The sequence below is a fragment of the Xiphophorus hellerii genome, chromosome 19 (genome assembly GCF_003331165.1).
Source record: "Xiphophorus hellerii strain 12219 chromosome 19, Xiphophorus_hellerii-4.1, whole genome shotgun sequence".
In the NCBI taxonomy this organism is placed as follows: domain Eukaryota; kingdom Metazoa; phylum Chordata; class Actinopteri; order Cyprinodontiformes; family Poeciliidae; genus Xiphophorus; species Xiphophorus hellerii.
The window spans coordinates 4,195,548-4,213,314 of NC_045690.1; the positions used below are offsets into that span (position 1 = coordinate 4,195,548).

The 17,767-nt window shown below is 39.3% G+C and overlaps 1 protein-coding gene across 2 annotated transcripts in view; it reads right to left on the bottom strand.

The window, feature by feature from the left end:
* rcan3 (regulator of calcineurin 3) overlaps nt 1–14,784 on the bottom strand; it is a 46,281-nt gene extending 31,497 nt beyond the window's left edge. The window contains exons 1-2 of one of the 2 annotated variants that reach the window (XM_032546920.1): nt 14,612–14,784; nt 12,729–12,979 (exon numbers count right to left, since the gene is read on the bottom strand). In XM_032546920.1, coding sequence (XP_032402811.1) covers nt 12,729–12,941 — 213 coding nt within the window. In that variant the 5' untranslated portion in view covers nt 12,942–12,979; nt 14,612–14,784. Of the gene's footprint in view, nt 1–12,728; nt 12,980–14,403; nt 14,584–14,611 lie in introns of those variants that run through there. The other variant, XM_032546921.1, reaches the window with a different exon arrangement.
* Nucleotides 14,785–17,767: the final 2,983 nt, after the last annotated feature.

Consider the following 17,767-nt stretch of genomic DNA (forward strand, 5'->3'; position numbering starts at 1 on the left):
TGGGTCTGAACAAGACTTATGACTTCTTAGGAAATTCTGCAGCATTTCAAGTAGAGTACAGGATGCCATTAATGCTTGTAAGGCCTGAGATTTTTGTATACATAAATGTAGGAGCGCTGTCTGAATTCTGACCACAAAATTAAGTTTAAGATTCCAGGATAGACCCAGAACTGACTGAAGGAAATACACAGTGAAGCTCCGCTTATTCACAGTTCAGTATTTTTGCGGATTTGTCTATTCCTGACGGATTTTTCTGTGGAAGGAAACTCCAGATTATTCATGGAAAATTAGCCTATTTGCAGATTTTTCCACAGAGCAAATCTAAAACATACAAAAGAAAAAGTATTATCTAGATGCAGTGCTGCTGAGTTTCCATTACAAAAGTGTGCTAAACTTTTTCGATATTCTGACTGTAAAAAAAAAATATATATATATATATATTTTGCAACTGCAGTGTTTCCATTGCATAAGACATTAAAATCACACTGAATAAGTTTGTTTACAAAGCCGCAGTAGACATTATTCTGGTATTGAAGCAACAAGCCCTTTATAAACCAGTGTCTACAAATAAGTATTTTGCTGCTGTGTACAAACCAGCGTGATGCAAAAAAGTGTTGCCATTCCAGTTTTTGGTTTGGCTGAAAAACCACCTCATCCTAGCACAAAAACTTCTTAGCAACAAGTATGAGTTTTTTTCTAACTTGTGTTTCCATTAAACAAATTTATGTTTATTTGCACAATTTTATGAGCTGGCGTTTGCACAGCAGCCAATCCAGGAGCCACTTTCCTTTTCCATGGCGCTAATTGACTGTACCCCAATAAATAAAAAAAAAATAAGAAAGACTGTACATATTAGCTTCTGTGGTAATGCTAAGGCAGTTTCCACTGTGCGTATGAAAGCATATTTTGAGTTTGAACTATTAAAATAGACAGTTATAAGTGTTTTTAAAGGGGAGTATTTGCAGATCTCCCCTATGTACAGGAAGCTGTGGCTCCTAAATCCCACAAATACCAGGAGTCCTCTGTAGATCACCGCTGCTCTGGGAAGCTCTTGGGATCCCCCAGAATTAATAACATCTTGTTTGGCTGAAGAATGTCCAGATTTCCCAAGTGAACTTTTTATCATCATGATCCAGAAAACAATGAAGGCATACAATAAAAATGTAACTAAAGCAAAAACCTACAGAACCATTTTCTTTATGTCTCAGGTACTTTCTGAAGACTGCATCTTTAAGAAATATAATAATTTAAAATACTTTTTACATTTTCTTATAAACTAAATTTAGCAATTATAATCTTTCAAATTTGCATTACCTACAAGATGGCACTAACACTTTGAGGAGTAAAAAATATATATATATCAAGCCAGCTTCTGCCAAGGGAAATAAAAACTGACCAGCAGCACCCCTAACGTACATTTCCTAAAATAGAAACATTCCCTTAAGTATAATCCATTTGCCTAAGCCGTAGCTAACCCACAAGTGAAGCTGTTAAAGCAAGAGTCTTTTTACTAAATCTACAGAAATAAAAATATCACACCACAGATGTGAGTTTATGCTCCTTAAATAAGGATTGCGTCTTTAAAAATGGTAGAAATGTATATATTGCAGCATGCATGACATGCACAAACAGAGAATAAGAAAGCAGGAATGCAGCAGAGACGCTCAAAGGATGAGGTGCAAGCAGAATTTGTATTCTGTAGCAAGGCTCTGCAGAGGAGGGGGGGAAAAATCAGGGCAGTGGATCATCATGCTGCTCTGATTTATGCATCATCATGGTGCTCACATACATGCAAATCCACGCAAAGTCGAACAAAGCATCAGGGGAAACAATGAAGCATTTTTTATTCAATGGAAAAAATTAACAAAAAACCCCCCAACTATGACAAATATGAAAAATCTTTCTGTAAAAACAAGCTGAAAATGAACACAATAACCTTTAAAACTAGCTTCAGAGTCAGAGAGCTGCAGAGAGGCAGAGACTCTCTGCAGGTATGCGCTTCCTGTGGTCTTCAAGAGGCTGAACCCAAACACACCTAAATACAGGAAACTGTGCTTTCTCCATCGCTCTGATACCAGCCTCTCCTTACCTCACTTGGCCCAGCCAAACCAACTCACGGTGCCAGCGCCAATGCAGCTGCTGTAATGTAGGCCAAGCTATTTATAAAGCAAGCAGCCAAGTAAAGGCACAGGAAGCCAGGGGGAGGCAGAGGGATGGGAGGATAAAAGAATGTCTACAGGGCAGAGAGACACATCTACAGAGCGTAGGTGAGTAAGTGCGGGGTTGATGAGCGGCGCAGCCATAGAAGGACTAAAAAGTAGAGAAAAACAGAAGAGAAAGAGACAAAAACAAGGCGTCAGTGTGCTTCTGCTGAGCACATGAGTCAGCGTGAATACTTCCAGCTTCATTCAACAGTCGAAAACGACAAACATAGAGAGATAAACTCTGCTTTAAAGCCTTAAGCGTTTCTCAGCGGACTGCTGGAAGATGGGATGTCAAAAATGTTGATTTTAACATCATGTAGCAACCACATCTAAACACAGAAAAGCTCTGTGTCCAGCTACACAAAAACAATTATTGCAATTATTTGGTTTTAGGATAAATAAATAAGAGGTTCACAGATGCTTTCCCTTAAATTCTCCTGGTTAATTAATATTTAAGGGCCTAAAAATGAATCTAATTTCAGAAATAGTCACCTTCCTGAAATAATGGCTTAAGTCATTTTTTGCCAAAAGACGGTTCAGGCAAAAAAAACGAAAAGAAAAGAAAAATCAATTTGGCGAAAAGTGCACAAAACAGTGTTTTGGTTCAAACATATCTTCAGTTTAAATAATAAATGAATTCTAGCTACTTTTCCAGTCACACGGTGCATAACTGAGAGGTAAAATTATGAATGGCTTTCAAAATAAAAATGTGGCATGTGTTTACTCCAATACATGTAAATATAACCCAATGCATTGTGCATTTTAATCTAATTTTCATTCAGCCATAAACCACATAAATACCCACAAAACATATGGAATCGGTTGAAACACTATCTCCATGGTGAAACATGGTGGAGGCAGCATCATGCTGTTGGGGCTGGGAGGAAGGTTTTCTGTTATATCCCAGTTTTAGAGCTGGGATACAAACAGAAGCACAGAGACCTGAGGTACGCCAGAAAAGACAGGGCTGGTTGCTATTGACAACCACGAGTATGCTGATATTATACAGCAAAAGCAACAATAAGTTTGATTAGATCAAAGCATAATGATATAGTAAAATGCTTCAAAAAGTTAAGAGCTAGATTTAAATAAAACTCTTTGCCAAAGCTTAACATTTGATGTTCACTGACATTTCCATCCAATCTGAGGAAACAAATAAAAATGAACAAAAATCTCACATTTGTGGATAACATACCGCGAAAAACCTGGAGCTGGAATTTCAGCAGAAGTGTTGAATAAGTGGAATTGAATGCAAATGAATTCAGAAAAAATATGCAGCATTTTATACAGATCTGGATAAAATGAAGAGCCCACTGCACTGAACCCCATTGAAAACTTCCTGGTTGTTCCACCAAATATTGATTTCTGAACTCTTCCTGGGTTAAAACATTAGTTTTGTTGTTTCTAAATGAATATGAATTTGTTTTCTTAGCGTTGAGGACTGAAAGCTCTGCATCTTTTTCATTATTTTGACCATTTCTAATTTTCTGCTATATACAACATTTTTGCTGTGAATTTCAGAGACATGTTGTCAGTAGTTCATAGAATAAAAGAACAATGTTCATTTTACTCAAACATAAACCGATACAGAGTAAAATCAGAGAAACTGGTCATTTTAAGTGGTCTCAATGGTTTCCAGAGCTGAATTGGTGAATCAAATAAAATTCCAATAACGTAAAAACGTGAGTTTATGTCGCAACATGACAGAATAATAAAAAAGTTCAAGGGTTGCGAGTACTTTTGAGGTTTTGGATCAGAACTCAAACAAATCTGTGTCAGCCATGTTGTTTCACCTACAGTCATCACAAACTCGGCTGAAACATGGGAACTGACAGCATAGTATGTTTCTGGTTCACAGCCCACATCTGGTGGGCCACCAGCAGCTGTTTGCCGTTTTAACTCGGTCCAGCAGCTTAGGAGCTGCAGAGATGAGCTGCCTTATAGCTGTGAGAGCGTGGGGGTGGGGGGGAATCACAGACTGACACGTGCCGGTGGTCCCACTGATTGCTTTGCTTAGAAATCAGGTCAAATCTTTGTACAGGCTGAGGCACACTCTCCGACCCGCATGCAAACATCTCTGCAGCTACAATGACAAAAACCAACAAAGAAGAAATGCAAGTTGGCCATGAAAGGACCTGAGGCCGTCTCTGAGTTTCCGAGACAACACAAAGCTCGGAGAAATGTGTCCCATTTTCCAAAGGACGCAAACAAAGAAGAAGAAAGAACTCGAAGGAATTTTACCAGAGGATGAGAAAAGTATTAAACATCTATATTTGGAATTGATGAGCTCAAGTAGTGAGTTTGGAAAATATAGTCTGCAGACTTTAAGTGAAAACTTTGGCACTAATGAACAGTAAATACCAATTAAGCAGCAGCTTCCACATGTAACTGAGACAAATGCAGTTAAAGCTTCGCTAATTTAAGCTTTGTTCTCTTTGGATTGAACCACAGTGCTAATAAAAACAAATAATCAATATTAATATAATACTCTGAACTTAAACAGCAGGGGTATTTTACCTGAAGTAGATATTTTAGAGCAAATTTAAAAATGTTTCCATGTATAGAATATATGAAAACATTTTTAAATATTAAGAAAATATGCAACACCTAAGCAACCAAATAATGTTTATACATTTAAGAACATATGCAGCTGGCAGCTCCATCCAGTTGTTGTCATTTTATGTAAAATTCCAAATATAGAAAATGTATTTTCTTACACAAACGAAAATGCATACAAAGCATTCAAAGGAAGGGCAGGACAGCCAGATTAGAACAACAGTTGACATCCGGTGAGTCATTGTGGAGAGACGCAAAGAGTCTGACTTAAATGACAGTGAATAAAAGGAGGAAAATAACGTGGATGAAAGATTTGTGAAGAGACAGAAATAAACAAAAACTGAATCATCGACACGCATGACTGTTTTTCCATCTGCAAGAAGGGTGACAACGGCAAAAACACAAGAGGGAAGAGAGAGGAAAGAAATAAAAAAATCACTACACCATCAATAGTTCTTTTCTGTACGAGACAAGTGGCAGAAATTGATTTAAACGCCTCTCTCCTGATAAACATGCCTGGAAAAACAACCTCAGTGACAAAAAGATAACAGCAACAAGCTGGTGTGACTAAACAAAACCTAAAACTATAATCAAAGTTAACAAAGTGGAAGAATATATCTAGATATGTTGGCCTTTAAAGCATATTTACAGCCAAAACAGAAAGAAGAAAAACATGCTAAGCCAAAATTTGTCATTTATTACTCAGCCTGCCGTTCACTGTGGGTTTATTTCAGCTCCTTAATTCTCCTCTTTCATGCCTAAAAGCAATCACCAGGGCAACATTTTTCAATTTCATGGACTGGATGATTGCATTTATGTCTCAATTCATTAGAGTCCATTTATTCTTGGCATCTGTTAAATAAGAGCTGATGGTTTTATTGTAGTGCTATTTTTGAGCACGCCCACAGAAGATTTACCTTTTTTAGGGACTGATTGAAACACAAAATAATCTTGATTTAAATAGCATCACAGAGGCATGACAAAGAACAAACATCACAGTTGCTTAGGCAGCATCCTTAATCTTGCTGTTTTATAATCAGCCCCTTACATGTAGTGGGAGTGTGGGTCCGTGGAAGACAAACCATCCTTTTTTTAACCAAAACAGCCCTGAAGAAAAACAGTCAGAACATCAAAGAGACAGAAATAATATCTTAAAAATAAGTTGTAATATGTGAGGGTGGAAAACAGCTGCAGGAAACAAATATAATGATGTAAATATGTTCGTCTTTCAACAAATGGGTTTTAAACATTACTAAGTTTTATAGATGAGCCGTGAAATAGGAGATATTTCAAAATGGTGATATTTTTATTACTTTCCCACTATTGTGTATCAACCTTGCATTTCAGTACCAGATGAAGCTGGGGTTGGGTGGTAACTAGTTACATCTACTTGAGTAAGATTTTGTAAAAAAAAAAATTTGCTTTAGGAGTATTTTTACTACGTTGTACTTCTTACTTTTACTTGAGTAACTTTATTACAAAGTATCGGTACTCTTACTTGAGTAAAGTATCTGGTACTCTGCCGTTTTGTTGTAGCCAAAATTTGACTAGACACACACCTGTAGCTTTTGTTAAATTAATTCTTTAAAAAATCTTGTGCCTGATTTTGTTATTCTGTAATTATATTATTTATATAAATTATTTTCATTTTGATCTTTAAAATACCAACACTTCCACATAACTTTAGATTTCGGTCCATCTCATGACGTAATTTTAAAAAATTAAATGATAGATAGTTTGAGTATAAGTACCCTGTGATAAGTACTTGAGTAGACCTTTTATCAAATACTTTTTCTTACTCTTGACTAATTTCTTGGCTACTTTTTACATATATAAAACATGTTGACATAATGCTACTCTTACTTAAGTACAATTTTGGCTATGCTAACACACTCCCTAGAGCTGAAGCGTTCCACAGTCCCGTCCTGTTTTATGCAAACCTGTGTTTTTCCAGTGGAAATAAACAAGCGTGAGAAGAAACACACAGAGTCCAGGCAGCAGATACCAGCTGACATTTAAAATCCATTACATGACTGTGCCTGTTGATGCAGTGCTGAACTTTGCTTTATTCTTATCTTCTCCCTGAGTCTAATCTATAACGCTGTGGAAAAGAGTTTTGCTTACTTACAGGTTTCTTCTGTTTTTGCCGTTTTGTCACAGATTTTAGCTCATCAAAGCAATTTTCATATCAGGCAAAGATTACCAGAGTCGAGAAATAGCAGGAATGCAAGTTATGGATTACTGAGTTTGAAGAAAGTGTACAAGAAAAATACTTTTTCACAACGCTGCACGCCATCTGGTTTTAACAATAGGGGTGGGCGATATTTACTAAGAGTTTTATTGAGATATTTTGTGGTACTATTGCAATAACAGACTATTTATTACTTCTTTTTTAGGTAACTGCATGGCACATCATTCATGCCACCACAACAACTACAAGAAAAATATTCTTATTTGAAACAAACTTCTTTAGGACTCCGCTTATTTAAAAAAAAAGTGTGATTTCTATCACAAAACGACACTTAATCATACTTTCAAATTTACTGATATACGCTGATGCAAACATTTCTGATCATACTTTAATTTTTTTTTTAAATTTACAATCAATAATTGATTTTTATCTTGACAATTATAAATCCAAATTCTGTTTTCACTAGAATATGTTTCATGAATAATGATAAACGATGCGATAAATACCCACACCCTGATTAGTGATTCAAAATGAAAAAAAAATGTATCTTGGTTTTATTTTATCCATGCAAAATTAATTTCGACTTTGTTCTGTAAGCTTTTCTTTCAGTTGTGTTTTTTTAATGGATGTTCAAAAATGTCCCTTCTGCAAACTAAACTCATTAGGCTGCTTTGACGCATATGATTAAGGTGAATATTGTTTCACCTTAATAGTCGAAACTAGAGATCACATTTTCTTTAACCACTTTAATTATCTTCAGCAAAACATCTTTAATTAAAAAATGATTCATGCTCCGCAGATAGTGACCATTATTAATCGCACTGCTGGAAGCCAGAGAAAAAAAAAAAAAAGGTCGTCATCTCGGTTTAGTCGCATTGTTCCATCTACTGCTGTCAACTTGGCTGAAATTGCTTTCTGCTTTCTTGTATGTAACAAATAAAGGAAAAATAAGCGCAGTGGGTCGCTCGGCACACCAGAATAATATCCAGGCCGCTGCAGGAGGCCAGAGGCGTTCGCTCACTCTCCACCGCATTATGTCTGACCTTCAGTCTGCCAAGCACCCGCTCTCCCCCCACCAAGGACCGACACCCAAAAATAGATTATAGTCTCACACATGCAAACACATCACTACTACTGTCCATGCACACACACGCATACATGCATTTATAAGATGCACACACACAATCACTTTCTCACTGTTCACATCCTTTATCTTTCTACTTTTAGTTCCCAGGTTTCAGGAACATTCTGTGCCGGAGTCTTCTTACTGTGTTGCTCGATAACTGTGCGTACAGCGGGCTGTGTCATCAGACATCACAACGTCCACCAGAGCAGTCCAGCTCCTCACATGCCTTCAGAAAACATCAACAATTCAAGAGAAAAATCTTTACAGAACAAACAGTGAGCGTCAAATATACAGCTGTAACGTGTAAAAGTGAGGGGGGGGGGGGGTGTCCTGCCCCAAGTGGAGGAGTCCAAGTATCTCAGGATCTTGTTCACAAATGAGGGAAGAAGGGAGCGGGAGATCGACAGGCAGATTGGCGCAGCGTCTGCCGGGTGCTGTACCGGTCCGTCGTGGTGAAGAGAGAGCTGAGCCAAAAAGCCAAGCTCTTGATTTACCGGTCGATCTACGTTCCCACCCTCATCTATGGTCATGAGCTTTGGGTCATGACCGAAGAACGAGATCGCAGATACAAGTGGCCGAAATGGGTTTTCTCCGCAGGGTGTCTGGGCTCTCCCTTAGAGATAGGGTGAGAAGCTCAGTCATCCGGGAGGGACTCAGAGTAGAGCCGCTGCTCCTTCACATTGAGAGGAGCCAGTTGAGGCTCGGGCATCTGGTCAGGATGCCTCCTGGACGCCTCCCTGGTGAGGTGTTCATGTCCCACCGGGAGGAGGCCCCAGGGAAGACCCAGGACACACTGGAGGGACTATGTCTCTCTGCTGGCCTGGGAATGCCTCGGGATTCCCCCGGAGGAGCTGGAAGAAGTGGCCGGGGAGAGGGAAGTCTTGGCCTCCCTTCTGAAGCATGCTACCCCCGAGACCCTGACCCTCGGATAAAACGGGAAGAAAATGGATGGATGGATGACATTTGTATCGACAGAAGTTTTTTTAATCAAAATAGAGAGCTTATATTGTATACATTTTTTCTCCTTTTGTTAGAATACATATATATGAGTTTAAATTGGAAATACTTTGGATTTTCATTGCCTGTAAGATTAAAAAACCAACACCTTCATGTTGCATAACGCTTGCAGCTGGTTGATTGCTCTGATTGTGGACAAAGCAAAGCTCAGCCAGAGAGCAGCAGGAGCTGCACTGAAAGCTTTGCTCAGCGCTGATTAGGCCTGATATACACCGGTACTGTATAGAACGATTTATAATGGCATCTCTGACCTTCGTCTCAGCAAACACAGAAACCTCCTTGGCTTGTTACTCTGCCCAAACACCGTTTTTTTTCCTCTCATGCTTGCTTACTTTTTACTGTGGATCCATCATGTCCAAATCAGAATTAACACCGGCTGCAGTGATACATTACGGGGATGATGCATTATGCTGGAAATAAGGAACACAATAAATCCTAAATTAAGACACAGAAAATGTTTAATTAAGTCTGCTATAGAATATAAAGGAGATCAGTAATTTACATACACTAAATAAATAGACATTCATTTCCCCCCCTCAGTTTACACATACAGTATTTCCTCAGTGTTTTGTAGCATTGCCTTTGAACTGTATGAAACCTTTGGGGGTTTTTTTCTCCACAAATGTCTCGTAATAATTTGCTGAAGTTCTGGTCCATTCCTCCTGACAGAACTGGTGGAACCTGGTCAGGTTTATAGGCCACCATACGCACCTTTGCCTTTTAAGATCTTAAAGACATTAATAAATAAATCACTGATAGAACTCTTTCTCTCATTATTGTGGCATTTAGCAAATAGAAATAATTTTGGTAATGTTATCTGACCTATAAAAGAGAGGTTTGGTCTGATTTACCTTTAGGCAGTGAGGGAAAAATGTGCATGATTTTTTTTTTCTTCTAGTGTGGATAAACTTCTGGTTTTTTAAAGTTTTTGACAGACATTAATGAATTTACCTTTTAGTTAAAATACAACAAGATAGCACAAATCATCACACAAAACATCTATTAACTATAAAATAAAATTACGTCTTTTTGTAAAAGAAACTTTCCCAAAATATGTGGAGATCCAGAGATTTGACTCTTTTGAAACACTACAAAACTAAAATCACAAGATTTATATAAAATTTTGGAGAGGAAAGAAAAAAAATAATCAAGGCCCCGGTCATAATTCAAGTTATTATGTGTTGCTCTGCTGCTCTGTATTGAATTCATGTAAATGGATAAATAAGCAACAGCCCCATGTTTATCACTGGGATGATGCAGGATCTGGAACACAGAGCACTTCAAGGGCGTCTCTGTTTCAGCTCAAAGCAGGTCAAGGGAAGAAAAAGCTGCAATAAAACTGTGCCGATGCAAAAGAAAGCAAAAAGGCTTTTACACAAAGTGTGCAAAGTAGTTCTGATAAACGCAGGGGCACTTTCTCCTTCCCATACGCCGCCTGTCCCTCCCTTCGCTTCCTCCCTCTAAAAGAGTGTGATTACAGAAACAGGCCGTCCTCCTGCCTGCATGCAGCCTTTTGAGAGTAGACACAGAAGGTAATGTCTGTGTTGGAAGAAAGCCAAGAGCCCAAAGACAACAACAACAACAACAACAAAACAAACAGAATATGTAGGTTGCAATGTTCTTGCTCATCACAGAAGAAACGGACTAAATGTCATGTTTTAGCAAACAGGAGAGCTTTGAAGTCTCTGAGAGGGTTTACGTGAAGAAGACGAGTGAAGCCAAAAACATCTTCATTATGTTCTTTTGCACTTTAAAGCAGAAATAATAATTGAAAAAAATTATTATTTTTTTTTTTGCTGTCTGGAGTTAAATCAGACAAAACCTCTCTTGTTTAGGTCGGTTAGACTAAGAGAGAATATGTCACATATCTATTATTTAACATCTTCAAAATCAAAAGTTTACACAGGATGATTATTATCTCAGATGATGATGTCACAGCTTTATGTAAGGTTAACTGACACATCTGAGTTAATAGGGTGGATTTTAGGTCACTCCTGGAACAAACTGTTTTCTTGTTTGACAAAACAAAATAAATGAGTCAAGATATCAGTGAGAGATTCGTAGAACTGAACAAATCCGGTTCACAGACATGATGGGAACGTCCAGTCGTCAAACCACTCTGGAAGGAGGCTCAGGTGATTCTAACTGGCCAAAAACAAGAGAAGTTTGGTCTGATTTACCTTCGGATGCGAGAAAAATAAAGTGCATGTGTCTGTTTATACGGTGTATGTAAACTTCTGGTTTCAACTGTATGTCCTCACTGCAAAAACACCAAATCTTACCAAGTACTTTTTTTGTCTTAGTATACTTAAGATAAGACAAAACTAACAGAAAGGTAGCTTCTTTTAAGTCAGTAATTCCTTCATATTGATCTAATGTCAGATTATTCCAATCAAAAATGTGAAAAATCTCTTTTTATAAGTAAAATAATCTGCCTGTGCAACTGGTTCGGTTTGTCTTATTCCAAGATATTTGCACTAGAAGCTAAACCAAAATATTCGGTAAAAAGATTTAGTGTTTTTGCATTTCTCATCCCTGCTTGCTGTCCTCATTTACCAAGTTTGAATAAATGTCTCAGGTTCTATTTTTAGAGCAGCTTGTTTGACTAAAACATACAGAGCATTCTCCATTGACATGTTTCTATCTGAAGTGTGTGTGGGCGTCATTTCCACTTAAAAGCCGGAGCGTGAATCGTAATGAAGTGAGAAGGCAAAACAAGAGGAGGGAACGGGGGAGAGGAGGGCGCCACGGCTGGGAGCAACGGGCGTACAAACAGCAACCTCACAAAGCAAGAGTGATTCAGTTAAAGGGATTCTATGCAAGAGCCAAAATTAGCCTTTCTGCTTTGTATTTCAATAAAAAGTGGATCAATCAAGGAGAGGAGGAGGAAAGTTAACGAGAGATATTGTCATGCGGGAGGCAAGCTGGAGAGATGGATGGACCTGACGGAAAGAGAAGAGGTCTAAGGATGCCAGCTGGAAGGATGACGAATCTCAGGACATCATTATTAGATTAGAGGGCAGAAAATTACAAGTATTTTCTTTTGCATCCTCCTCCAGAAAACGGGATCCAATGATCCCAAAGCTTCCTGCTTCAGGAGTTTGATCAAGCTGTGACAAAAAAAAGAAAAAAAAAGACATCCTCAAGAGGCAGAAATCTGTTTGCAACATGCATGTGCGTGGGTTTGTACACGAAGCCTGCAGAGAAATCTACAGCACAGACATAATTGGTGATGAATAGTATGCAGCCTGGGCTGATGGTGGAATGATATCCATCAGTCACCATATGACAGATGGTTTAAGCCCTGAATGTGGCTTGTGATTCTGTGCAAGTCATGTTGTAATCCGCTGACCTGCATTCATGCCTCCTGCTAAATAAATTTTAGCAGCATCAGGTGTGTGTGTGTATGAGAGTGTGTTCAGCAGGGTAGCTTGAGACAGGAGCATAAGCTCTGAGTAACACCACGCACGTGTTGCTGGGATTTTCAATCTTGGATCGACTAAAGCAGCAGAAGAGATGACTCAAACATGAATAAATTGATGCACTGACTCAAACAAACACACACACACGTGCACCCCCCCACCCCAACACACACACACTTGTCAGAAATGTGGAGCAGAAAGCAGCGGCTCACCCTGTGCATGTCCTCCTCAAACACAGTGTCATGGACGCTGCATGCGAAGAGTGCGGTGGGAAGGTCGCTCAGGTCCATCATCTCGTCCGCCACGCCATCCTGGTCGCTCTCGCCGAACACCATGTCCTCTTCCTCCTCCTCCTCCTCCTCATCGGGATCGCTGCTGTAAGCCTCCGACCCGTTGCTCCAGGCCTTAAAGTTCTTCCGCAGCATCCTGGATCTTTTCCTTTTTATTTTATTTGCTGCTGAAGCTAGAAAATAAAACGAGATTAAAATGTGTGAAAGTGAGAAGGAACTGGTGAAAAAAACTGATTTGGTTTTTTTATCAGATTCAGTTGATTTTGCAGCAGGTTTTTAAACCAAAGTTTTACTTTTTTAGTTATTCTGCTGCTTTGCTAATAGTGGGACATTGATGCATTTGATTTAACTACTTGTGAGTGAAGAACTTTTTGATAATAATTGTAATAATAATGATATTTTTTTAATTTAAGGCGGGTAAAAGTGTTCAATAATATTTGTAGGTGCATGTCAACAAATTAAAATGGAACTGAAAGGTTTATTATATTATTAATTCCTCTATTTAATCAAGTAAATAAAGGAAAGAAATTGAAATCCTGATGTCATTCGCAAGAGGAACCTGGACAGAAAATCTGCAAAACACAACAACCTGGTTACCACACAGAGAAAGTATGGATGACTGTGGAGAGGAAGATGAGTCAGATTGTGGCTCTGCAACCTGAGCAGAACCACAGGCTGATCAGCTCCATGCTACGCTGCACGGATGCAGTAATTCAAGCAATAGGAGCCCCAACCAAACACTAATGCCTTCACTTTGCACTCTATTTGTATATTTTTCAGTAGGCCTACGTTTCTGTATAATTTATTACTAATCTATAGTTAATCTATGAAATGAATGTCACTTTCTGAATTGAATTATGATCATTTTATGAGATGCATCTGTTTGAGGCCATAAAGCAAATGTGTCAAACTGAAGGCCCGGGGGTCAAATCTGGCCCACTGTAGCTTTTTATGTGGCCCTCTAGACTCCAAATAAGTCCTTCCAGTTTTTCAAAAATATGCAAAATTCAAACAAAATCAACAAGTCTCTACTTTTTTTAATTTTACTGCAAATTTTCTCAAAATTGGTCAAAAACATTGAGTTGAAGTGACTGCTGCCTCAGCCTTACTGGATGTCAAGTTACAGTCCATAATTTATACGACAAGAAACAAAATTCCTTACAAACATTTCTAAATTGGCACCACAAAATCTATAATTTTGATTGCACAAAAGCACTAAAGCAATCACAAAATCTTGGAAGAACAGCTGTTTACTGGTATTTTAACAGATTAATTGGTTTTATCAACACATTCTGGCACAACCGGCCCTAATAGAGACTTTTGATATGGTACAAAATAAAAATGAGTTTGACACTCCTGCCATGAAGGAAAACGCAGAATGCTACCTGACCCCATTACTTTCATTAGAACAAAAATGCCAACGTTGGATTTAGAGTGGAGTGCCATCTAGTGGCATAAACTAAAATTTCTCAAAACAACGCTCATCAATATATTAGGACCTACAACACGTCTAAACGCACCAGAAGGACGCGGTTTAAAATAACAAGCACGGATATCACTGTAACCTTTGAATCAAACCATTACTGTCCTTAAATACCTAAAATAAAGCCAGGAATCCTCCAGAACGAGTAACTTCTGCACGGCGCTGACAAGCGGAAATGAGACTGACAGGTTGTTTCTCGGAAGAGTTTTGCTTTTAGTTAAAAGTGACGCTTCAGGAACAGCTCAAAGTTTGCACTAATTCGCGTGGAGTTCCTGTTCTGATCGCGCCAGATCCAAATGCTCCTGTCATCATCACCACTCACCGAACCGCTGTCAGTGAACGCGACCAGAACCCTCCATCACAAACGGAAGGAAACCAGAATCTTCCCGTCACTTTGCTGAGTCAATCGGATTGGTGATGCTGTTATTTTTGTTGGTGCCGTCAGATGCGTGGGTGTTTGTTGTCCGTGGATTATCATTGGGGGCATGGTCACGGCGCAAACTCCTCCGGCGCTGCCATGCGCAGGTGGAACCAATGAGACGCCGACGGCGGCCCGCAGCGACCAATCAGGCCGTCGCGAAGGGGAGGACGCTTCACAGCAAGATTGGTGGAGGCCGTGGGGCAGAAAGTGGCTCTGCTGCAAACGGCTTTAAATACCCGGCAAGGACGTCTCAGTGAGTCACAGCAGTAAACTGTTAAATCTGTGCACTGCTCCTCCCGCGGAGTTAAGATGAGCTTAATGTGCTTAAATGTTTACAGACTGATCACACTTTGCAGGATCCACCTGTTCAGTTATCTAGAGGGAAATTTACGTTAAAATTGACAACCCACTTTAAGATTTATGCATCTTGCAAGTCCACAAAACAAAAGAAAACCAATTACTAAAAGAAAATGCAAACAATCTTATTTACTTTAAGCGTTGCTCACAATGAAACTTAAATTTTGCCAATAAAACCTGCATACCTCTGCATAAGCTTCTATGAGGTCTCAAATCTCACATCTGGAACTGTCCAGATCCAAAAAGTTTTAATCTATACTCCACAAATGCATTTTGTGTGAATAAAATGTAAGGATTTTACAGGCAATTTATTTTTTTAAATCAAGTGGCAGAACATTTATTGAGAGAAACTGCACTGGTATTCAGACTCACAAGATAAAATATATTTTAGGACTTTTAGCTATGTTGGTGCAATTATAAGGAACTAAATACAAAATGTGAAGAAGGAAGAGTAAACCCTAAATAAATAACTTTGCAAACATGCCACAAGCGCTATTTAAAATGTGCTTAGAAAAATTTTAACTATGACAAAAATTATTCTTTTTATTTCCCTTATTTGGTTAAATTACATAAATACCTCGAAAAATATTCAAGCTTGATGTTCATTTAAGATTAAGATGCAAAATATTCTGCTGGTAAATTAGTTTCTTACTTTCCTGGGCAGGTTGCATACAAGTTGATTTAGACAGATTGGGAATCTTGGCCTTAAAACTGACAATAAGCATCCCTCTAAGCATACTGTGAAATATGGTGGTGGCAGCATTATGTTGTAGGATTTTTGTTCTGGTCAGAACTAAATGGCCCAGAAAAAGTACAGGTCTACATCTATATGGGAATTAGTGGCGAGGCTTGAAAATTGTCTGTTCTGCAGTCGCTGTCAGTCTAATTTGAGAAGGGTCATTTAACATTTCTACCTTTGGAGCCCAGAGACGGGTCGACTGACCTGAAGGATTTTAGCTAGCATCCTATAAGCAGGTGTGAACAGGCGCTTTTGTTCTGTAAATAAGGCCATTACTGGCGCACCAAAGGAAGGGGGACAGCTTAACTCCCAACTAACTGTCTAGTTAGTTCTATTCAGTATATTGTATTTTATAATATAAAGATTATATATATTATATTTAGCTTAATTTTATTTGAGCAAAAAAGCACAATGAATTAATTATAATATTTTAAATGGAGATTTAGAAATTTTACAGCCAGGTACAGCTGTGAGCAATGACCAGAAGTATTTGTGTCTAAGTCAAGAGGACTGAAATTCCAGCATGAGAAATATACAAAAGAACAACTGTTATTTGTTTAAATGCTTTTTATTTTTGTCATTAAAAACGATACAAAAAATACAAGAAATAAAACAATTCCACACATATTTACACTAGGCACAGTGGGGGGCTGCGTGTGTGTGTGTGCGTGTGTGTGTGTGTGAGCGGCATGTCCTTGTGTGACTGGCATTTCAGCACTCATTCAGCAGTCTGTCTGCACTGTCGGAACATACCTGGCACTGCCAGGGTATGACCCTGGTGCATTTGCCACATGTGTATTTGTAGCAGTCAACGCATCTCACAGTTGCACTATTGTTCTTGCATCGATGGTTGACCTGACACTTTGCCCTTTTGCCTGGGCTGGGTGTGGAAGGTTGTTGCTGAAGCAGTTTCTCCTTGTGTGCCTTCTTCTCACTCACATGAGAGTTAGCCAACTCTTTTGCAAGCTCAACCAGGAAGTCCACCCGTCTCTCCTGCACCCCAATGCATGCCTGATAAAGCACATGTGCATTCAGTGCTGCCATGTCAATCATGTTGTAGAACACCGCAACTGGCCATCTCCGTGTTCCTGCACGCACGCTGTACTCCCGCACCATTTGGTCCATCACATCCACACCGCACTTTGTTTTGTTGTATTGTGTGACCGTGTTTGGCTTCCTTTTGGTGGTATCCTCAGTCTCAACCACGCTGTGCATGCTGCTGAGAACGTAAACGGCCTTCTTCCTTTTGGGCGCATACACCGTCAGCGTGGCACCAGTGGTTGAAAACACCTGAGTGGTGAATTCAGTGCGATCCATCTGTCTAGCGGATTGAGGAATTTCCCGGCTTCTCTTGTTGACTGTGCCGAGGATAGTGGTTTTCCGGCTAAGCAGTCGTTGTGCAAGTGACAGTGATGTAAAGAAATTGTCCGTGGTTACAGTTCTGCCCTTGTCCATGAACAGTTCCATCAGCCTCATCACTACAGTCTCGGACAGTCTCTCCCCGCTGGGACAACTGGGGTCCTTGCCAAGATATGGGAAGGCATTACAGATGTACTGTGATTTCAAGTCGCAAGCCACCCAAAACTTGATGCCAAACTTGTCCGGTTTTGTTGCAATGTATTGCAGGAAACAGCAGCGAGTCTTTGATGGATAAAGCTGTGCATCAATATTGATGTGTCGACCAGGGTTGTAGGATGCGATGCAGTTAGTGACAAACGATCCCCAAACATCGGAGATTGCAGCAAACTTATCGGTCTCCGCTCGCTCACTGCGTGTAAGCATGTCATCAAAACGTAGGTGTCGCATGATGTTTTGGAAGCGGTTTCGGGCCATAGTTGCAATGATCCTTGGGTTTCCCAGGTTTGCTGACCAGCTGTCACATAGTGATGGAACCTTTTTCACTCCCCGCAAGATAATGACTGAAATAAATGCCATTAGTTCCGGGAGATCCATGAACCAAT